Raw genomic sequence first — 18,725 nt, 5'->3', positions numbered from 1 at the left:
AAATCATGAGTGGAAAGAGCGAATACAAAACGCATTCATAACGAGAAGATATATCAAATTAATAAAAAAATATATAATAATAAAGATTTTTTTAACGGTTTTATGGTTCAGTTCTAAAATATTTTAAAATAGTTTAGGCCATTGAGCCATTATAAGAAAATAAAAAGGCTTTTTGTGTTATTCTCAAATCGATCGATTAGAAGCGATTAGTTAAGGCTGGAGAGACATCAGTGAAAGCGAGTGAATGACAGATTGTGCTGGGGCTGTTTTCTAGGTGTTCGAACGGATGCGAAATATTTGATATGATTGAACCTGAACTTAAAGATGTGCATTACATATAGAAGGGGAAAGCTGAAGCAGGCGCAGATGTTATGTTGTAGCCCCGCCCACCCCGGAAAATTGTAAATGAAGAAATTTAAATTTTTAAGGTGACGTGGATTCGTCTGTAGTGCTGCTCGCAACCTTTAGGCAATTTCTTCGATTAAAAAGCAAAGATCGGATTCTCCCTGCGCATCCTTCCCAGCAATGTCCAGATATGATACTACACACACACGCGCGTGTTGTTGACTGGATTTTGAAAAGAAAGCAGCGATTCTGAGGAATCCGAGGAAAGCACATGAAACAGGTTTGGTGCATTTCTCTGATGCATAAGTATTCAAAGCAAGACAGTACCTCGTTTTGTTTTGTTTTGTTTGTGTTTGCGATGAACCATTCCCGAACCGATGAACGAGGGATCAGTCTATTGACCCTGTCTAAACTGATCTGAATGAATCTAGTGGTGGACAGAGGGAACATTTGTGTAGTCAGGAGATTTGGACTGTCCAAAAGATCTGAATCGGTTCCAGTAATTTTGTCGCATAGCTTTGCATTATAGTTAATTAATTTACATATCGATATCATGATCCAGTTACAATAAATATGTCATTGTATTGTTTCTGTATTAAAGCCGTGCATTGTGAATGCGAGTAATTCAAAACAGATTTGAGTAAAAATGTGTTTTTGCTTATTTCAGTTTTCTTTTACACCATTATACCTTCACTAGATTTAAATGGTTAGCAATTAGCAAAAAGCTGTTTAAAATAGGTTTAAATTGAGTGTACATGTCAAACGCAAGACAGGCCAACTTATCAAAATGAAACTACCCAAGACATTAATAATAATTACGTGAATGTTAAAGTTGTTTACACAGTTGTTGACAAATGCAATACACAGACAGAAGGGATAGTTCACCCAAAATGAAAATTCTCTCATCATTTACTCACCCTCATGCCATCCCAGATGTGCATGACTTTCTTTCTTCAGAAGAACACAAATGAAGATTTTTAGAAGAATATCTCATCACTGTAGTTCCTCACAATGGTGATCAGATCTTTGTAACTCCAAAAAACACATAAAGGAAACATACAAGTAATCCATATGACTCCAGTGGTTAAATCCACATCTTCAGAAGCAATATGATAAGTGTGGGTGAGAAACAATTCAATATTTAATCCTTTTTTTACTCTAAATCTCCACTTTCACTTTTAAATCTGAAAGTCACATGTGGTGCCTGTTTAGTTTCACTTTCACATTCGTGAATAAGAGATAAGAGAATAAAAATTTGTGTTTGAACTAACCCTTTAAGTTCCCCTTTAACTATTTTGATTTGCTGTCATACAGGTGTTGTCATGACAACGAGACTGGAATGTTCAGGCCCGCGAGTTGCTGGTCGATCCATGAGTCTCTGTGTGCTGGTTCTGTGCCTGCTGCCTCGCTTTGGCTGGGCAGTCAGTTACAAGCAGGGAGATCCAGTGATCCTTTATGTTAATAAAGTTGGTCCATATCACAACCCCCAGGAAACCTATCACTATTACACCCTGCCAGTATGTAGACCTAAAGAGGTGAGTGTGCATTACAAGATTAAAATACTATGAATGATGTGTTTTATTAAAGGGATGGTTTAAACAAAAATGAAAATTCTGCCATTGTTTACCCAGCATGATGATGTTTCAAACTCATATGACATTCTGTCTTCTGACGAACAAAGATGTTAGAAAGAAAATCTTAGCAATCTTTTGTGTTCAATGCAAGAAAGAAAATCGTATGGGTTTGAAACAACATGAGAGTATTTTCAGTTTTGGGTGAACTATCCCTCTAAGGTTTCAGTTGTATGTCGGTGGTATTTTGACATATGTTCTTATCTGTTCTGAGTTTATGGCCTGAGTTTTGATGTGTTTGCAGGTCCGTCATAAACCCTTGAGTCTGGGAGAGGTGTTGGATGGAGATCGTATGGCGGAATCTCTTTATAACATCCGCTTCGGGGAAAACACTGAGCGACAGACACTGTGCAAGCTCACTCTCTCTGAGAAAGAGGTATTGTTTCACTAGTGCTATCATATTCAAGGTATACAATTGGGAAATAAATTGTAAACTTGCTTAGGGCCTGAAAGATGTTTTGCTGTACAGTTTGTTTGAGCCTGTGAATTATTTGTCATGATGGATGATAATCCATCCTGTGAAGTTCAGTTCCAACTCTAATCAAACATATCTGAACCAGCTAGTCGAGGTTTTGACTTGAAAATGACAGTGACGGGTGTGATCCAGCAGTGTTACAAGTAAACTACAGGAAGGCTGATCTTCAGTAGCAGGATTAGTTGAATGGCATCGCAGGGGAAATGGAATTACTTCAGAGGTCTTCTATTTATCTGTGAAATTACAGGTGGACCAGTTACGAGAGGCGATTGAGGAGCTGTATTACTTTGAGTTTGTCCTAGATGACATTCCCATCTGGGGTTTTGTGGGATACATGGAAGAGAGTGGATTCCTGCCTCATAGTCACAAGGTCTTTTTCTATGCTTCTGTCACACACAAATTTACACAAACCCCTTTTTGTTTTTGCACCTTTGAGATTATTTCAAATTTAATTATATCTTATCTCTTAAATAAATATTTATAACCTATATATAGTGGCCCCAAAAAGTATTTGGATGCTTAAGCCACACTTCAAAATGAATTAATGTCATTGGCATGTATATAAAAGAAACAGAGCACAAGCACACTTTTCAATCAAAACAAAAATTGTTTTAGCTGGGTTTTAAATTTTAAAATGATTGCTAATCTGTTCAAAATGAAGACCAAGTATTTAAACACTTTCTGGTTGTTAAACATTAGTGGAACAGGCCCAGAGTTAATGTGATGAACTACTACACCTTTGGATACTCTGCATGGAGAACTTGAGGGGAAATTAATTCAGACATCCACTAAAATCAACACTAGTAACAGTTGGTTAAAAGTCATTGCAAAAAGAGCTTAGATGCTACTTGGTTTTAAATGTTGTTATCTAATCCGTGAATATTAACATTCAAACATTCTTTAGTGTGTATTAAAAGGATAGGGATAAAAAAAAAATAAAAAAATATCTCATCAGTTACTGGCCCTCATGCCATCCCATATGTGTATGACATCTAAAAAAGGTTTTTAGAAGAATATTTCAGCTATATAAGTAATTCATAAAACTCCAGTGGTTAAATCCATTTATTCTGAAGCGACATAATAGGTGTGTGGGTGAGAAACAGATCAATATTTAATCCTTTATTTTTTCTCATTTCGAAGGCTGAATGCTAGCTAGAATGCGTGCTTTGTAGGCAGCGGTATACTGAGCGTCCTCCTTAAATCAAGCCTCGTTTATATGAGACAGCCTTCGTGGAACAAAAGGAAACGGAACGTAATGTAACATGGTTTCTATGACAGCACGCCACTCTTTAACAAGCACAAGTGCTTTGAGTGAGAAGGGAACAAAGTCCCTTGGAAGGGAATGTATGAGGAAAATATTTGGAGAGTTATAATGATGTAGAGAAAAAAAAATAGATTTAGCAGGTATACCTTTAGTTAATATTTTCTTTTAATTATATATTAATATAATTATACATATTATATACGTTGCACCCATCTACTTGGGAATTAACATTACTTGCATTTGAACATCATATTTACTTTTTGTTTTTTAGGAAAAATTATGTTAATTTCTGTTGAAGCAAAGAATTGTGGGTTGTGAGTGCCCACGAAGAATACACCTTATGCCTTCTCCGAATTCCGTGAAAGAAGGTCACATTCAAAGTGTCCTACTCGCTTTTCTGAAACGACACAGCCTCGATGACACGTGCGATGGACAAATGCGACCTCTGAAGGACACAGCCTTCGAAACAAGTCACAGCTTCGGTCCGCTTTCAATTCCACATTCTTCTTTTTTTGGGGGGGGCGATTTGCTTTCTTCATGCATATCGCCACCGACTGGTTGGGGCTAGTCAAAGGTTGAGATTTAGAGTAAATAAAGGACTTAAATATTGATCTTTCTCAACCATACCTATCATATCGCTTCTGAAGACATGGATTTAAGCACTGCAGACTTATGGATTACTTTTATGCTGATTTATGTGATTTTTGAACCTTCCAGTTGCATTGTATGGACCTACAGAGCTGAAAAATTCTTCTAAAAATCTTAATTTGTGTTCTGCAAAGAAAGTAAGTCGTATACATCTGGGATGGCATGAGGGTGAGTACTTTTTGGGGCCACTGTGTAGCTCCTTAGTCCTGGCCTTTTGTAGTTTAACATGAATGCGTGTTGCTTTATACTGTTTGACTGATTCGTTGTATTTGACAATGTGTCTTAAAATGTTGAGTCACAATTATCTTCACTTAAACTGTTTGCACTTCAGGTGGGGTTGTGGACCCACTTGGACTTTAACATAGAGTACAACGGTGACTCTGTAATCTTTGCCAACGTGTCTGTGAAGGATGTGAAACCAGTGCCATTAGAGGAAGGTGGTGTAGGGGCAGGCCATGGTGCTGGTGGCGGCAGTGGTGACCTATCTGTCACCCACACCTACAGCGTGCACTGGTTTGAGACCTCGTTGCCCCACTCACGGCGGGCAGTTCGCCTTAGAGACTATTCCTTTTTTCCTAAGACTCTGGAGATCCATTGGCTGTCCATAATTAACTCCCTGGTGCTGGTGGTGCTTCTGCTGGGATTCGTCATCATCATTCTCATGAGGGTGCTGAAGAATGATTTTGCCAGGTGAGGAGCATTCAGAAGTGACATTCTTTGGTGGTTGCTCACTTGTATGGCAATTTTAAAGAAATGCGTTGGATGATTAAATAATTGCAATTAATTAACTAATAATTCATATAATTGTAATGTACTGTATGTTTGTCAAGCTGGTTGGGATGCTTATAAAACAGAGCAATGTTTCAAAAGCACAATAGTGTTACACTTTTTGAGGGAATCAACCTACAAATCAGAGCTCGACAATAAGGACTGCCCGATGGCCCGGGACCAGTGTGAGATTTAGTAGCAATTCTGTTCTCTCAGCCAGTAATCAAATCTTTAACTCAGTGACTAAATCTTTGATTCTTCTTGTGAAAACACTACACATAGGCAAAAGTTGCATGACTAAACGGGTGACCGAAAACAATCTGTATAGCGCATATATGGCATTACATAAGGCATAAATCATATCTTGCAAATTATAAATGTGATTCAATTTTGGGGGACAATCAATTTTAAAAATGTTTCTCCCCAATTTGGAATGGCCAATTCCCAATACACTCCAGTCCTCGTGGTGGCGTAGTGACTCACCTCAATCCGGGTGGCGGAGGACGAATCTCAGTTGCCTCCACGTCTGAGACACTCAGTTTGCGCATCTTATCACGTGGCTTGTTGAGCAAGTTACCGGGAAGACTTGGCGCGTGTGGAGGCGGGAAAATTTTGGCCAGTGAAACAACCTGAAGCACTGGCCCAACCAAGCCAGTATAAAAAATTCTTAGCGTTGAGCCCTGCTTTCTTATAGTTGTCTCTGTATAATGACTTGGAGAGAATCAATTAAAGGTGGAATTTTTAAATGACGAACGTAGATAAATGATTTATGATGCTTGTGTATAACGTTTGCCCTTTGTTCTCTGTTGATTTTATATTTCATGCAAGGCTCTCATAGTATTTCAGGTGAAGGCAATGAAACCGATGGTATTTGACCACACATTCACATTGGGAATGGGGAGGAATCTGTTTCACCGAGATCATGAAGAGAATGAAAGGTGAACTGACTGAATGCTGCCACTGTCTGTTCCTGCAGGTATAATGTGGAGGAGGATGTGGGCTGTGATGACCTAGATCAGGGGGATTATGGCTGGAAAATCATCCACACAGATGTATTTCGCTTCCCACCATATAAGAGCCTGCTGTGTGCGATATTAGGGGTCGGTGCACAGTTTTTGACTCTGGCCACAGGTGCGAAAATCTGCATTAAAGACACTGCATTTTTTGAAAATTCAAAAGAACAAAGCACAGGAGTGTTTTGTTTTGTTTTAGGTTTCTGTTTTCTTTTCGTTTTGTTTAGTTTTCTTTTTGGTTTGTTTTTTGTATTTGTTGTTGATTTGTCAATATTGCGAGTAAAACGATCATGCCAAAATGAAATTGAAAAGAGAAAGAGAAGTAGCTGTGAACAGGGTTGAAGTATAGAGTTGCCAATAGTAAGAATTTGGTCTTCAGATTACTCTTAACCCATGGTCCATTGGATCTTTTCTTGTTGCATCAGGAATCATCATCATGGCACTTCTGGGAATGTTTAATGTCCATCGTCATGGTGCTATAAACTCGGCAGCAATTGTATTGTACGCTCTGACCAGCTGTGTGTCAGGTTACTGTTCCTGTAGCTTCTACACACAGATTCAGGGCCAGCGCTGGGTCTGGAACATTATCCTTACTTCTGTGCTATTCTCTGGTGAGAAACTACAGACTTCTATTGGGAAAGTATATCTGTACATATAGTGAGTGTATATTCCATGCATATTTTCAGAATTGCCTACACTGAATAAGTAGTGTGTATAGGATGTGACTTATCTGTATGCACAAAATACTTGTCCGACCTACTGCATCTGCTACTTTCCAGTCTGACCTATGACATGGAAGCAATATCAACCATACTTTTTAACATTTCCTTCTTGATCGGACTGACAGAATTTAAAGGAATATTCCGGTTTCAATACAAGTTAAAATCATGTTAACATGCATAGTGTTTACATCTTGTGTCTATACTTCTGAAACCATGAGTATTTTTATGTTTATGGATTGGCCACATTCACCAGATTTTTACTTACTTTAAAGAATAAAAACGTAACGTGGTAATAAATATTATGCCACAAATGCTGCCGATTGAGCCTAACTTGTATTGAACCCGGAATATTCCTTAAAAGACATGTTTACACTAAAATTGATTAAAAATGCAAAATTATTTATTTCCAGAATGGATGGCACTCACTGACTTAAACATAAGTCATGTGGCAACATTGTAACATTCTATTGTTTGAAATGTTTATAGTTGCTTACTGCATACTGCTTCACATACTATATTTTGAAAATGGTAGACTGTATATATGCAGCATATACTATGCAGTACACTTCTATTCCATTCCAGATAAAGCCCCTGTCATAGTTATGATTACAAAGTATTTAAACCGATATGATTAACTGACATTTCTCTTCCTTCACTCTTTTAGCTCCTCTCCTTTTCACTTGGAGTGTGGTGAACTCTGTTCATTGGTGGAGCGGATCAACTCAAGCCCTGCCTGCCACCACGGTGCTTCTGTTGCTAGGTGCCTGGGTGCTGGTGGGCTTCCCCCTCACCGTCATAGGTGGAATCGTCGGAAAGAACAGAGTAGGCACCTTCCAGGCCCCGTGTCGCACGCGCAACATACCCCGCCAGATCCCCAAGCAGCCCTGGTACAAACACACGGCCGTGCACATGGCCATCGGAGGGTTCCTGCCGTTCAGGTGAACAATTAATTTAGTGAAAGATTCATTTTGAGACAGTTTGTGGGATCTTAAACTTCCCTCTGCTGAAAAATAAATTGGCTCCTCTGGTGTTGTATTCAAGAAGTCAGAATTATTCTTATTTAGGCCTGAATAAAAGGCAGCGGGAATTACTCAGAAGGCTAAGCAAATTTCCAACAAAAGTAAAACAAATTCTGTCATTCACAAAATTTTACACATCTCCCACCTTTTGCATGTTTGTATATATAAAATATTTTTTTTATATTTACAAATTGCTATTTTAATAAATGTTTGCTAATTTGATCATGCTTCTTCTATCAATACATGTGTGCTGTTGAATATGTGTTACTCTCAGCTAGATTTAAAGGAACAGTTCACCTGAAAATTACAATTCTCTCATCATTCGCTCACTCTCAAGCCATCCCAGATGTGTATGACTTTCTTTATTCAGAAGAACACAAATTAAGATTTTTACAAGAATATCTTAGCTCTGAAGGTCCGTTTAATGCAAGTCAACAGGGTCCAATACTTCGAAGCTCCTAAAGCCCGTAAAGGAAGTATAGAAGTAATCCATATGACTCCAGTGGTTAAATCCTTAGCTTCTGATGCGATATGATAGGTGTGGGTGAGAAAAAGAATAACATTTTTAAATGAACTAAAAACTTAAAACTTAAAAGTCCTTTTTTTATTTAAAAAAAAATTATCTGTTTCTCACCCACACCTATCACTTCTGAACACATGGATTTAACCACTGGAGTCTTATGGATTACTTTTATGCTGCCTTTGTGTTTGTTTGAGCTTCAAAGTTTTGGACCCTGTTGACTTACATTGAATGGACTGACAGAGCTGAAATATTCTTCTAAAAATCAGTCTTTGTGTTCAACAGAAGAAAGAAAGTCATACACATCTGGGATGGCATGAGGGTGAGTAACTGATGAGAGAATTTACATTTTTGGGTGACCTATTCCTGTAATACAGCTACTTTCAACTCTTGACATCAAAATGTAAACAGTCATATGCACATTTGATAAGCTTCCAGAGTGCTGGTAAATGTGTTTTTTGCTTTAAAAGTTTTAAGGTGTTTTCATGTTGCAAGCAGCAATATCACCCTTCACTATCACCTATCACATGCTCAAGACTTGTCACCCACTGAAGCTAAGCAGGATTGAGACTGGTCAGTACCTGGATGGGAGACCTCCTTGGTAAACAATGGTTGCTGCTTGAAATGGTGTTAGAGAGGTCAGCAGGGGGTGCTCACACTTTGGACTGTGTGGGTCCTAATGCTCTAGCAAAGTGATGTGGATGCTCAGGGACGATTCTAGACATTTGGAGGCCCTAGGCAAAATGTATGTTGGAGGCCCCCCGCCATGCCCTCCTCCCTTTCAGAATTCACGAGTTCACACTTACATCAAATTAAATAGAGTAAAGATTATGCGTATTTGGCATGCTGTCCAGGGGAGGGCTCCAGGCTCTGAATTTTGGCCAGATTTACACAGTATTACATTGGATTGCATTGTATTTTGGATTGTGTTGTTTACATCCAATAAGAGATTATTAAAAATCAAAGTGAGGAGATGGGGGCGGTGGAGGGATGCTGATAAACTGTCAATGAACAGAGGTAAGTCTGCAGTATATATACCTCTTATCTCGTTGATTATCTGAATGTGCTCCTCCGAACTTTAATAAAACATAATTTAATAAAAAAGACTTGAAAACAAATATGATTCCTAACCATTTTATTTATACAAAACCTGTTATAAGTATTTTTATATTTTTACTTAAATGTGCATATTAATGTAACTTTAATTAAGGTAAACAAAAAAAAAATCATGTGAAAAGTCATCTGGACCAGCACTTATTATTCTTATTCCATGGCCACCTACAGAGGCACTCTTCTGCTTTTTTTTTAAGCAAACTCATCAATAACTACTTCATAAGAAATCTGCTGTGCGAGTTCTCTGTTAATACTGATTAAAGCAAGTCCACTAAGCCGTTCCTGAGTCATTGTGGAGCGCAGGTAATTTTTTACAAGCTTCAGTTTTGAGAAACTTTTCTCGGCAGCTGCTACGGTTACTGGCAGTGTAACTGCAATTCTGAGAGCAATCCAGAGGTTTGGAAATATCTCCTGCAGTTGCTTCTGGTGAAGAAATTTCAGAAGCTACAGGGCTGTGTTTTTTTATGGTAATGGTGGAAGGTTGAGGATCTCTTCTGCCATTTCAATTGCATGCTTAAGATTGCATACTTATTTTCAATAAATATTGCAACAGTATTTATGATTGGAAAAATGAAGTCTATTATGGTCTATAGTCTATTATGATAGACTAGAGCAGTTAATGTAGGCTAAACATCTGCGTTTTAGGAGATATACAGACTGTTTTAAAACATAATAAACAATGCTTTAGTATAGTGCGTTTGCTCTTTGACTGACAAACTTTACTTTTTCTGTAGTATTTTGCGACTCAGCTCCTGACTAGGGCTGGAATTCGATTCTAAAAGAATCGATTCCTTGATTCAGAGGCGTTAGGAATCAAGATTCTATTCCACAGGTTGTAATCGATTCCATCGACGGTTTATAATCCCCACATTGGCCTTTATCAACCATGGCCTTTAATAATCCCCATGCATGAAATGACTGTCACTCTCTCCTCGGCGTGTGTGTGTGTGTGTGTGTGTGTGTGTGTGTGTGTGTGTGTGTGTGTGTGTGTGTGTGTGTGTGTGAGCGTGTATTTATCACTTTGTGGGGACCAAATGTCCCCATAAGTATAGTAAAACCCGAAATTTTTGACCTTGTGGGGACATTTTGTCGGTCCCCATGAGGAAAACAGCTTATAAATCATACTAAATTATGTTTTTTGAAAATGTAAAAATGCAGAATGTTTTCTGTGAGGGTTAGGTTTAGGGGTAGGGTTAGGTTTAGGGGATAGAATATAAAGTTTGTACAGTATAAAAACCATTATGTCTATGGAAAGTCCCCATAAAACATGGAAACACAACATGTGTGTGTGTGTGTGTGTGTGTGTGTGTGTGTGTGTGTGTGTGTGTGTGTGTGTGTGTGTGTGTGTGTGTGTGTGTGTGTGTGTGTGTGTGTGTGTGTCTGTGGTGAAGGTACTGGCACACTATTGCTGCTATTGCATTGTCCAGGTGGATGCTGCTCACTGGTGGTGGTTGAGGAGAGTCCCCTGTTCACTTTGAGTGTAGTGTCAGAAAAGCTCTTTATAAATGTAATATTCATTCATAAACTTACATGCTGTTGGCTTGTGAAGCATAATTTTGTTAACTTGTGCGTGTAAACGCATTTAATGGGCATTCTTCATGAAACACAAGCAGAACAAATTTCCATGTAAGTCATTCATATTTATTTGTATGTAGATTGTCTCTCTGAATTGAATGTGATGATTCATTTAAGAATAGTTTTTTGTACGATGTACACAGGTATTTGCTCTGCTCATGTTTCATGAATAAGGCCCATTGTGGGAAACATGATATTATACAAAGTCTAGAATAATGCAAATGATTGGCAGCAGTAGTGGGTGTGAGCATTGTCTAGAATTATATTATCACTCTTATCTCCATGCCCATCTAAACTTCTCATCTCGTCTTTGCAGTGCCATCTCAGTAGAACTTTACTACATCTTTGCCACCGTGTGGGGTCGTGAGCACTACACTCTCTATGGCATCCTGCTGTGTGTCTTTGCCATCCTGCTCTCCGTGGGCGCCTGCATCTCTGTGGCCCTCACCTACTTCCTGCTCTCAGGCGAGGACTATCGCTGGTGGTGGCGAAGTGTTCTGAGCACCGGCTCCACCGGCATCTTTATAATGGTTTACTCTCTCTTCTACTACCACAATCGCTCTAGCATGAGTGGCCTTGTACAGAGCGTTGAATTCTTTGGATATTCCTTGCTTACTGCATTTGTTTTCTCACTCATGTTGGGAACGGTCTCCTTCTGGGCTTCTCTGGCTTTTATCTGTTATATCTACCGTAGCCTTAAGATGGACTAATGGGTGGAAGCTGTCACTTCCTCTCGACTGCCCCAAATGGGAAAGATCAAGAGACTCATGGACCAAGTACTAACGGAGCCCTGTGTGTGCAGGTTTTGTGATGACTTATATTAAACTATCAAACTGTTTCTGATGCCAATTTAAAGGGCGAGTTCATCCAAAATGATAATTCTGTCATAATTTACTCAACCTTATGTTGTTACAACCCATATGGCTTGCTTTCTTGCATAGAACTCAAAAGAAGACACTTACCAGAATTTCCAATGTCTTCATACAGTACAATAAAAATGGATGAGTAACAGTGGCTTGGAATTCTGCTGAAAACTACCTTTGTATGTTACACTAGATAGTTATACAGGTTTAAAATGACATGAGGGTGAGTAAATATTGACAGCATTTTCATAGTTGAGTTCACTATCCCTTTAATAGGGAGCAGACAAAAGTGACTGACAAACGACTACATTTAATATTTGATTTTCATAGGGTGACCTAATACTTAAAATGCACACAGATACATAGTTGCCAGATAAAATACCATAGTATTTGAGGTTTTGCTGAGCCGGAAAATTTTGGATCCTTTAAATGTTGCCTACAATATATCCAAGCCAAAAAAGACTTGGATCTTAGATTATGTTCAAGAAAATATTGTGAATCCAAAAATGATTACATGTAAAATTCAAATACTGGGGGTAGAGGTAGACGATATATCGTTTTTTTGGAACTATTGTTATCGGCTAAAATCTATATATTTTTTTCATCATTTCAAAATAAGAGTCCCCGGTGTGTTTCGGGTTTGTTTATACTCGGAAGTCCCGTGTTATGCACCAAATTCCGTACCTGCCATAGTAAGATTTTTTTTTGACATTATATAAATCGATTTTAATAACTATCAGCCAATTAATAGGTTATCTGCCTTTCCCACCACCTTAAGTTAACATTATGGGCAAAATCCACTATTGGTCGACCTCTAATTGTGGTGAAAGGGCAGGAATCAGAGGCCTTTATAAGTAGTCTTGTTCACCAGATCATTGACACAAAAGCACTTATACTGCAGGCAAATTTACTGAAGATGAATATATGTTGATGTCGGATTATGGAAGGGACATATATTTGCGGTAAAGAGATGTCAGATTGTGTGCAATGTACACATGTTTGACCATAAGAGCATATTGAAGGACAATTTTGAGTGAGAAGTGAGAATTTGTTTTCAGAAGCAATACAATGCTCTTAAGTCTCTTTTTAACGGTGATCTGTTAAATTGTAAATATTAGTTTTCAATAGTTATTTTGTTACAGTAAAATAAATGTTGTTGAAAAGAAACAACGGTTGGGTTTATATTATCAATGTGTGAAACCTAAAATGGCAAACAGATTGAAAATTCATGGTCACGCACACAATGCTTTTTGGCCCATATTCTCATATACTTAAAGGGCAAATTGTCATTTAAATCAACCTGTAGTTCCAAACCCATATGTCTCTCTGCCAACACCAACACCAGAGACTTTCATAGTAAGGAAAAGATACACTGAAAGTGAATGGTGATTGAGGCAGTCAGTCCCCAACATTCTGCCTAAAATATTTTGAGAAATAAAATAAAAGAAGTCATACAGGTTTGTAAGAACAGGGGTGTGATTTTTGGGAGAACTATACTTTAAACGGTTTGGTTCGGTTCAGGACATCATATTACTCTTACTAAGAGTATATGCTGTACCTACAGTGTGCAAATTCATTGAATCCATACACGTTCCAGATGACCTACATTCAGCAAAATTAACAATAGTCAAAGAGATTACTATGTGTAAGAGTACCAGACAATAATTTGCTGAATGTCTACGGTCACTTGGTATTTAATTAAAATGGGTCACATACAGGTATTCTACTTTTAAAATGACCTTGTCTCCCATCACCTATGCCATTCATGAAAGAAAAAGCTGAATAGCGGTTTAGGCTACTATTGTAGATAATGCAGCCTTTCAAATCTTGCCAAGAATTAACCGGTTTAAAATTCTAGTTAAATTTATTGCAATAAATCCCAAACAAAACCAAATCAAAAGCATTATGTCGAAAAATCACATAAATTTACACAAAATCAGGCATAAATTTAGAAACTGATAAGACATTTATTTCACAACACCAGGTCTCAAAGACTAGTTTGTGTGGGCAAGAGTACTTGAGTGGCAATAACAACTTGGAAATTGTTGTTTCATTAGGACGGACCATGTACAGCCAAGTGAAGACTCCTACATACAAGCAAATACACAATGTAGCATTGATCGCATACATTGAGCAGTGAAAATAGGGAATGAAACCGAACAAAACACTACAGTGCAGTACAGATAACCTTATCAAGTACACATCAGATGTAGACCAGTGCCTTGCATACAAATTCATGGAACTCAATTGACAAAACCAACTTGTCTTGGCGAATCAAAAAGTTAAAAGCACCTGGAAGAACAAGAGAGCTAGATATTAAATACTCTGAAAGGTACATTGAAGTTATAAAAATAGATCTCCGGTATAAAACACGCTGGGATTAAAAAGGCAAACCTTACACGGTGATAAAATAAGGAAATTGAAACATCTCACTTGGCCAACATGTACCAACTTGTGACATCATTGCCTAAAAAAAAAAATCTATTGGCCAACAGTTTGCTAAAAAAAAAAAAAAAATTTATTTACAATTATGGTTAACATATGCTGTGTGGCTGAAGAAAAAAAAAAGGAAAAAAAAATATACACAAGCAGCCAGAACCACACAGCAAAGTCATTCCTTATGTTGACCAGTGGGTGGTGCTAGGGGCAGCAGGCATTGGAGTAGAACGACTTTCTTTGTTCACTGCATTGCCGCCGTCATTGATGCTGGTGTTGACATGGGCCTGCATGTAGCTAGTAGGGTTGGGGAACTCGTAGTGCATCACAGCTGGGGGCAGAGGCCAGTTTCCCGGGGGTCTCGTGGTGGCCTGGGAAGGGGAGCGTGGCTGTGGGTAGCTGGGGTAGAAGGGCGTTTTTGGAGGAGGACTCTTAAAAATGGCTTCTCTCAACTGAGGGTTACTGTATTGGTCTTGGTTTGGTAGGGAGGCATCACTCTGAAACTAGAGAAAGATGTGTGAAAATGTGCCAAATGACATACCAGGCAAGTTAAAGTTCACTGTGGGTCTATTGTATCATTGTGCCTTCCAAGACATTAAACTACTGAAATGCCTCCTCTGTAGGTGGTAATTATGCTCTGCGTCCACACAGGTACCAACCATAATCTATTATGAACCATAAGAGATCAAAATAAATGATCCCGTGCTTACCGGAGAGCGAGGAGCTGGTGTGTTGGACATTCCATATCTCTCGGCCATCCAACTGCCATCTCTTTGGTGCCTCTTGAGTTTCATCCTGCGGTTCTGGAACCAAGTTTTCACCTTTGAAGGAAACAAATTATGATACTAGCATACAGGTGGTTTAAAAGCAAACAGACATGGATTAAAACTCATAAAACGCCTAAAATTTTTTTGTGTTTAACCCTTAAGATTTCTAGGGATTCATTTTTGCCTACCTGCTTGTATGTTAGTCCTGTCAATCCAGCAAGATTCTTCATCTCTGCAGGTGTCAGGTATCTCTGGACATTGAACCGGTGTACAAGAGCATTCATTTGCACCTCAGAAAAGGCAGTGCGGGTCTTGCGGGGTTGGACTGGTTGCGTTGAAGATGTACTCACAGACACTTGAGGCAAACCATCCATACCCAGATTCAAACTTGCTGGCTCCTCTCCCACCACAGACTGAGAGTTTGAGACAAGTTCTGTCCCATCAGGACTGCCGCTGTCGGTTTCGTAGTCCTGATCCCTCCAGGAAGGGAGATTCAGGTTGGTCAGAGTGGCCCCTTCTCGACTGCTCCCAGAACTCCAAGAATCTAAATAAAATCACAACAGAAGCACTGGTGAGGAAACAAGCAAAACTCCTATTCCACATTTGGTAAGTTTAGCAACTCCGTACCTCAGCAACTTTTACAGTGCCTAGAAAATACTACATTTCTACTTATATCAGGAATAGATCAAAACTCAAGTGTCCCAATAGCTTTTTCCAATCTGGTTATACCTTCTAAATTTTAGTTAAAGTCCCCGTGAACCGGAAGTTGCAAACGACTTTTCTCCATTGTTGTGACGTATTTCTGAGAGAAACGGAATACTAAATGAGGCAAAATAGTGGGCGTGGCTTTTTTTTCCAACTAGCACCTGATTGGATCTAAAAAAGTAGGTGTTTCATTCAGAAATGGAGGCAGATCTTAACGCAAGTTTACAATCGGTTGTTGAGGATTACTCGCCGCCTGAAACACCGCCAGCAGTCCCCTTCCTGCAGCAGGAGGAGGAAGATGAAGAAGAACAGGAACACACGGAGGATAATTTCGATCACGGGGGAATCAGACCTTACATGTTTGAGCCGTTACATGCGGAGGGTTCGAATGGTAAAAAGTGTTCCGTGAGTGTCACAACCAAAAATGCACCTCCTCGCCATCTCTCCTTTCACACGCTGTCAATGCTCGCAAACACACAGGCAGCCTGTCTACTGTCAGTTGGAGGGCGTGGTTACTGGATGTTAAGGAGACACCTAAACCGTCAAACCTACGTCATCAGGCAAGGTCCTCCAATGCAGAGGGGCGGGGAATTTTCAGATTTTGATTAAAGATTAGGAAGCCAAATTTTTTTTTTGTGTGGATTGACTTGCATGGATGAATTGTTCACCACAAAACGATCAATTTAGGCAAACAAAGTAAGAATGGTCAATTTTGAATTCATGGGGACTTTAAGGTTCCCACAATGTTCAACCAGCAAATTTCCATGACACTTCCAGTTCCCCAATGGAACAATTGGTAGCCAATAAAATTTTAGAGAATGGGGGTGGCAGCATAATGTTGTGGGGGTGCTTTGCTGCAGGAGGAACTGGTGCACTTCACAAAATATATGGCATCATGAGGAAGGAAAATGTTGATATATTGAAGCAACACAAGACATCAGCCATGAAGTTAAAGCTCGGTCAGAAATGGGTCTTCTAAATGGACAATGACCCCAAGCATACATCCATGTTGGCAAAATGGCTTAAGGACAAACGCAATGTACTGGAGTGGCCATCATAAAGACCTGAACTAAAGCTGAAAAGAGTGTGAGAGCAAGGAGGCCTTCAAACCTTACACCAGTTCTGTCTGGAGGAATGGGCCAAACTTATTCCAGCAACTTATTGTGAGAAGCTTGTGAAAGGCTACCAAACCTTTTGACCCAAGTTACAATTTTAAGGCAATGCTACCAAATACTAACAAAATACATGTAATCTTCTGACCAACTGGGAATGTGATGAAAGAAATAAAAGCTGAAATAAATAATTCTCTGTATACTATTATTCTGCCATTTCACATTCTTAAAATAAAAGTAGTGATCCTAACTGACTAAACACATTGAATGTTTTCGACAATTAAATGTCAGGAATTGTGAAAAACTGAGTTTAAATGTATTTGGCTATGGTGTATCCAAACGTCTGCTTTCAACTGCACAAGTGTTCTAGCACATCTTGTAGAAAGCTTATTCTTAAAGTCAAACCACTGGTTCAAACAATATCACTTCTACGAGGTCCAATTTTCACTAATAGTGTATGCGTGTAGTTAAATGAGGATTATCTTACCTGGTGTATGGGCCTCTGAATCACTTGGTGTATCGCTCCCGGCCTGCTCTGCATCTTTCGTCTTCGGGTCGACCTCAGTCTTGTTATAAGACAGGAACAATCGCCCGTTCTGCGTGTGGCTCGGGTAGTGCCCATAATTGCTGGCAGCGGTGTTCTCCGGACTCCAGGGTGGCGACTGCTGTGCGGCTTGAGTGGAGTAGAAACTCGTTGAGACCCCGCCGGTGTGAGTGTATGCGGCCTCTTTCCAGGTCAGATTCGGTTGGCCGTATGCATACGCATGATAAGATGGGTTGAAATTGTAATTAACAGGCATTTTCCAATCCGCCATCCCCTCGTTTGACGTGTCTGGTGAACGCGGGATAGAAAGTCGATAAACTTATATATCTTAGCCCTTACTGATCTAATACAAAACACACAACGGACTCCACTACGCTCTTAACAGGCTTTCAGCAAACGCTCTTCTACTCATATTCACAAAGTCAGACCCCCGCAACATAACCTTAAAAGGGGTGAGTGGGGAACCTGATTTATAAAGCCAGGTAAGTGGGTGTGTGTTGGGTGGAGCTGGAACGAGATGCTCGGACCAATCAAATGCACCTTTTGAAAGTGGAAGACGCTGATTGGGGCAGATGGGACTACACCCTCATTCCACATCTACCTGAGCCAGGTACCTACTGTTTGCAGGAGTACTTTTATAAAGAAAATGTATTGAAATGAAAATGCTGTAAAAATGGGATGGAAGAATCAAATAAATAATAAGGCTAATGAAAATTTCATTAAAGGGAAAAATGTAAACATAAAATTCAATCTTTTAATTATATAAAAACAGTGAACTATTTTTTTTTTTTTTTTTACATCCAACATCAGCTACATATTAGCTTAACATCTGGTAATTGTCATAGCAGTTTAATGAGACAACATTGTATATTATTGCATATTTTAAGACAAGTTGGATGTGGGGGGTACAAAAGTATTGTCATTTGATGTTTTCGTATTGGTGACAATAAAAAGTAAGGGTTAGATTATTGAAAGATTATTTACATTTTACAACCTTAAATAGGCTAAATTATTACAGATCCTTTTTACCCCTATAAACAAATGTGTCTTAATATGTCTTGCACAGTTTCTTTCAGAGGTGGAAAAAGGTCACCCATCATTTATTCAGATTAGCATGATCAATCTTACAAAAGTCAAACAAAATCCTATGTGGACAAATTCAGTCAAAAGTGCCCTTAATCTAAACCTATGTAACTATTAAATGG

General features: G+C 39.0%; 2 protein-coding genes across 3 annotated transcripts; one reads left to right on the top strand and one right to left on the bottom strand.

The window, feature by feature from the left end:
- The first annotated feature begins 252 nt into the window (after window positions 1-252).
- On the top strand, window positions 253-13,401 carry LOC127634986 (transmembrane 9 superfamily member 1-like). 2 transcript variants are annotated; one of them, XM_052114771.1, is made up of 9 exons: window positions 253-625; window positions 1,660-1,880; window positions 2,221-2,352; window positions 2,699-2,821; window positions 4,695-5,053; window positions 6,108-6,262; window positions 6,570-6,755; window positions 7,531-7,804; window positions 11,410-13,401. In XM_052114771.1, the coding sequence occupies exons 2-9, from the start codon at window positions 1,668-1,670 to the stop codon at window positions 11,801-11,803; spliced, it is 1,836 nt and encodes a 611-aa protein (XP_051970731.1). In that variant the 5' UTR covers window positions 253-625; window positions 1,660-1,667; the 3' UTR covers window positions 11,804-13,401. The 2 variants fall into 2 exon arrangements, with proteins under 2 accessions (XP_051970731.1, XP_051970730.1); XM_052114770.1 differs by lacking the exon at window positions 253-625 and adding an exon at window positions 1,328-1,467.
- Window positions 13,402-14,463: 1,062 nt separating this feature from the next.
- Window positions 14,464-17,894, bottom strand: nanog (nanog homeobox). The gene is made up of 4 exons (XM_052115319.1): window positions 17,464-17,894; window positions 15,348-15,703; window positions 15,103-15,213; window positions 14,464-14,895 (listed from the first exon to the last, which is right to left on the bottom strand). The coding sequence occupies exons 1-4, from the start codon at window positions 17,789-17,791 to the stop codon at window positions 14,575-14,577; spliced, it is 1,116 nt and encodes a 371-aa protein (XP_051971279.1). The 5' UTR covers window positions 17,792-17,894; the 3' UTR covers window positions 14,464-14,574.
- Window positions 17,895-18,725: the final 831 nt, after the last annotated feature.

Source organism: Xyrauchen texanus, chromosome 42, assembly GCF_025860055.1.
Source record: "Xyrauchen texanus isolate HMW12.3.18 chromosome 42, RBS_HiC_50CHRs, whole genome shotgun sequence".
Classification (NCBI taxonomy): domain Eukaryota; kingdom Metazoa; phylum Chordata; class Actinopteri; order Cypriniformes; family Catostomidae; genus Xyrauchen; species Xyrauchen texanus.
The sequence above is the reverse complement of the archived record's forward strand: the minus strand, read 5'-3'. Positions and strand labels throughout refer to the sequence as shown.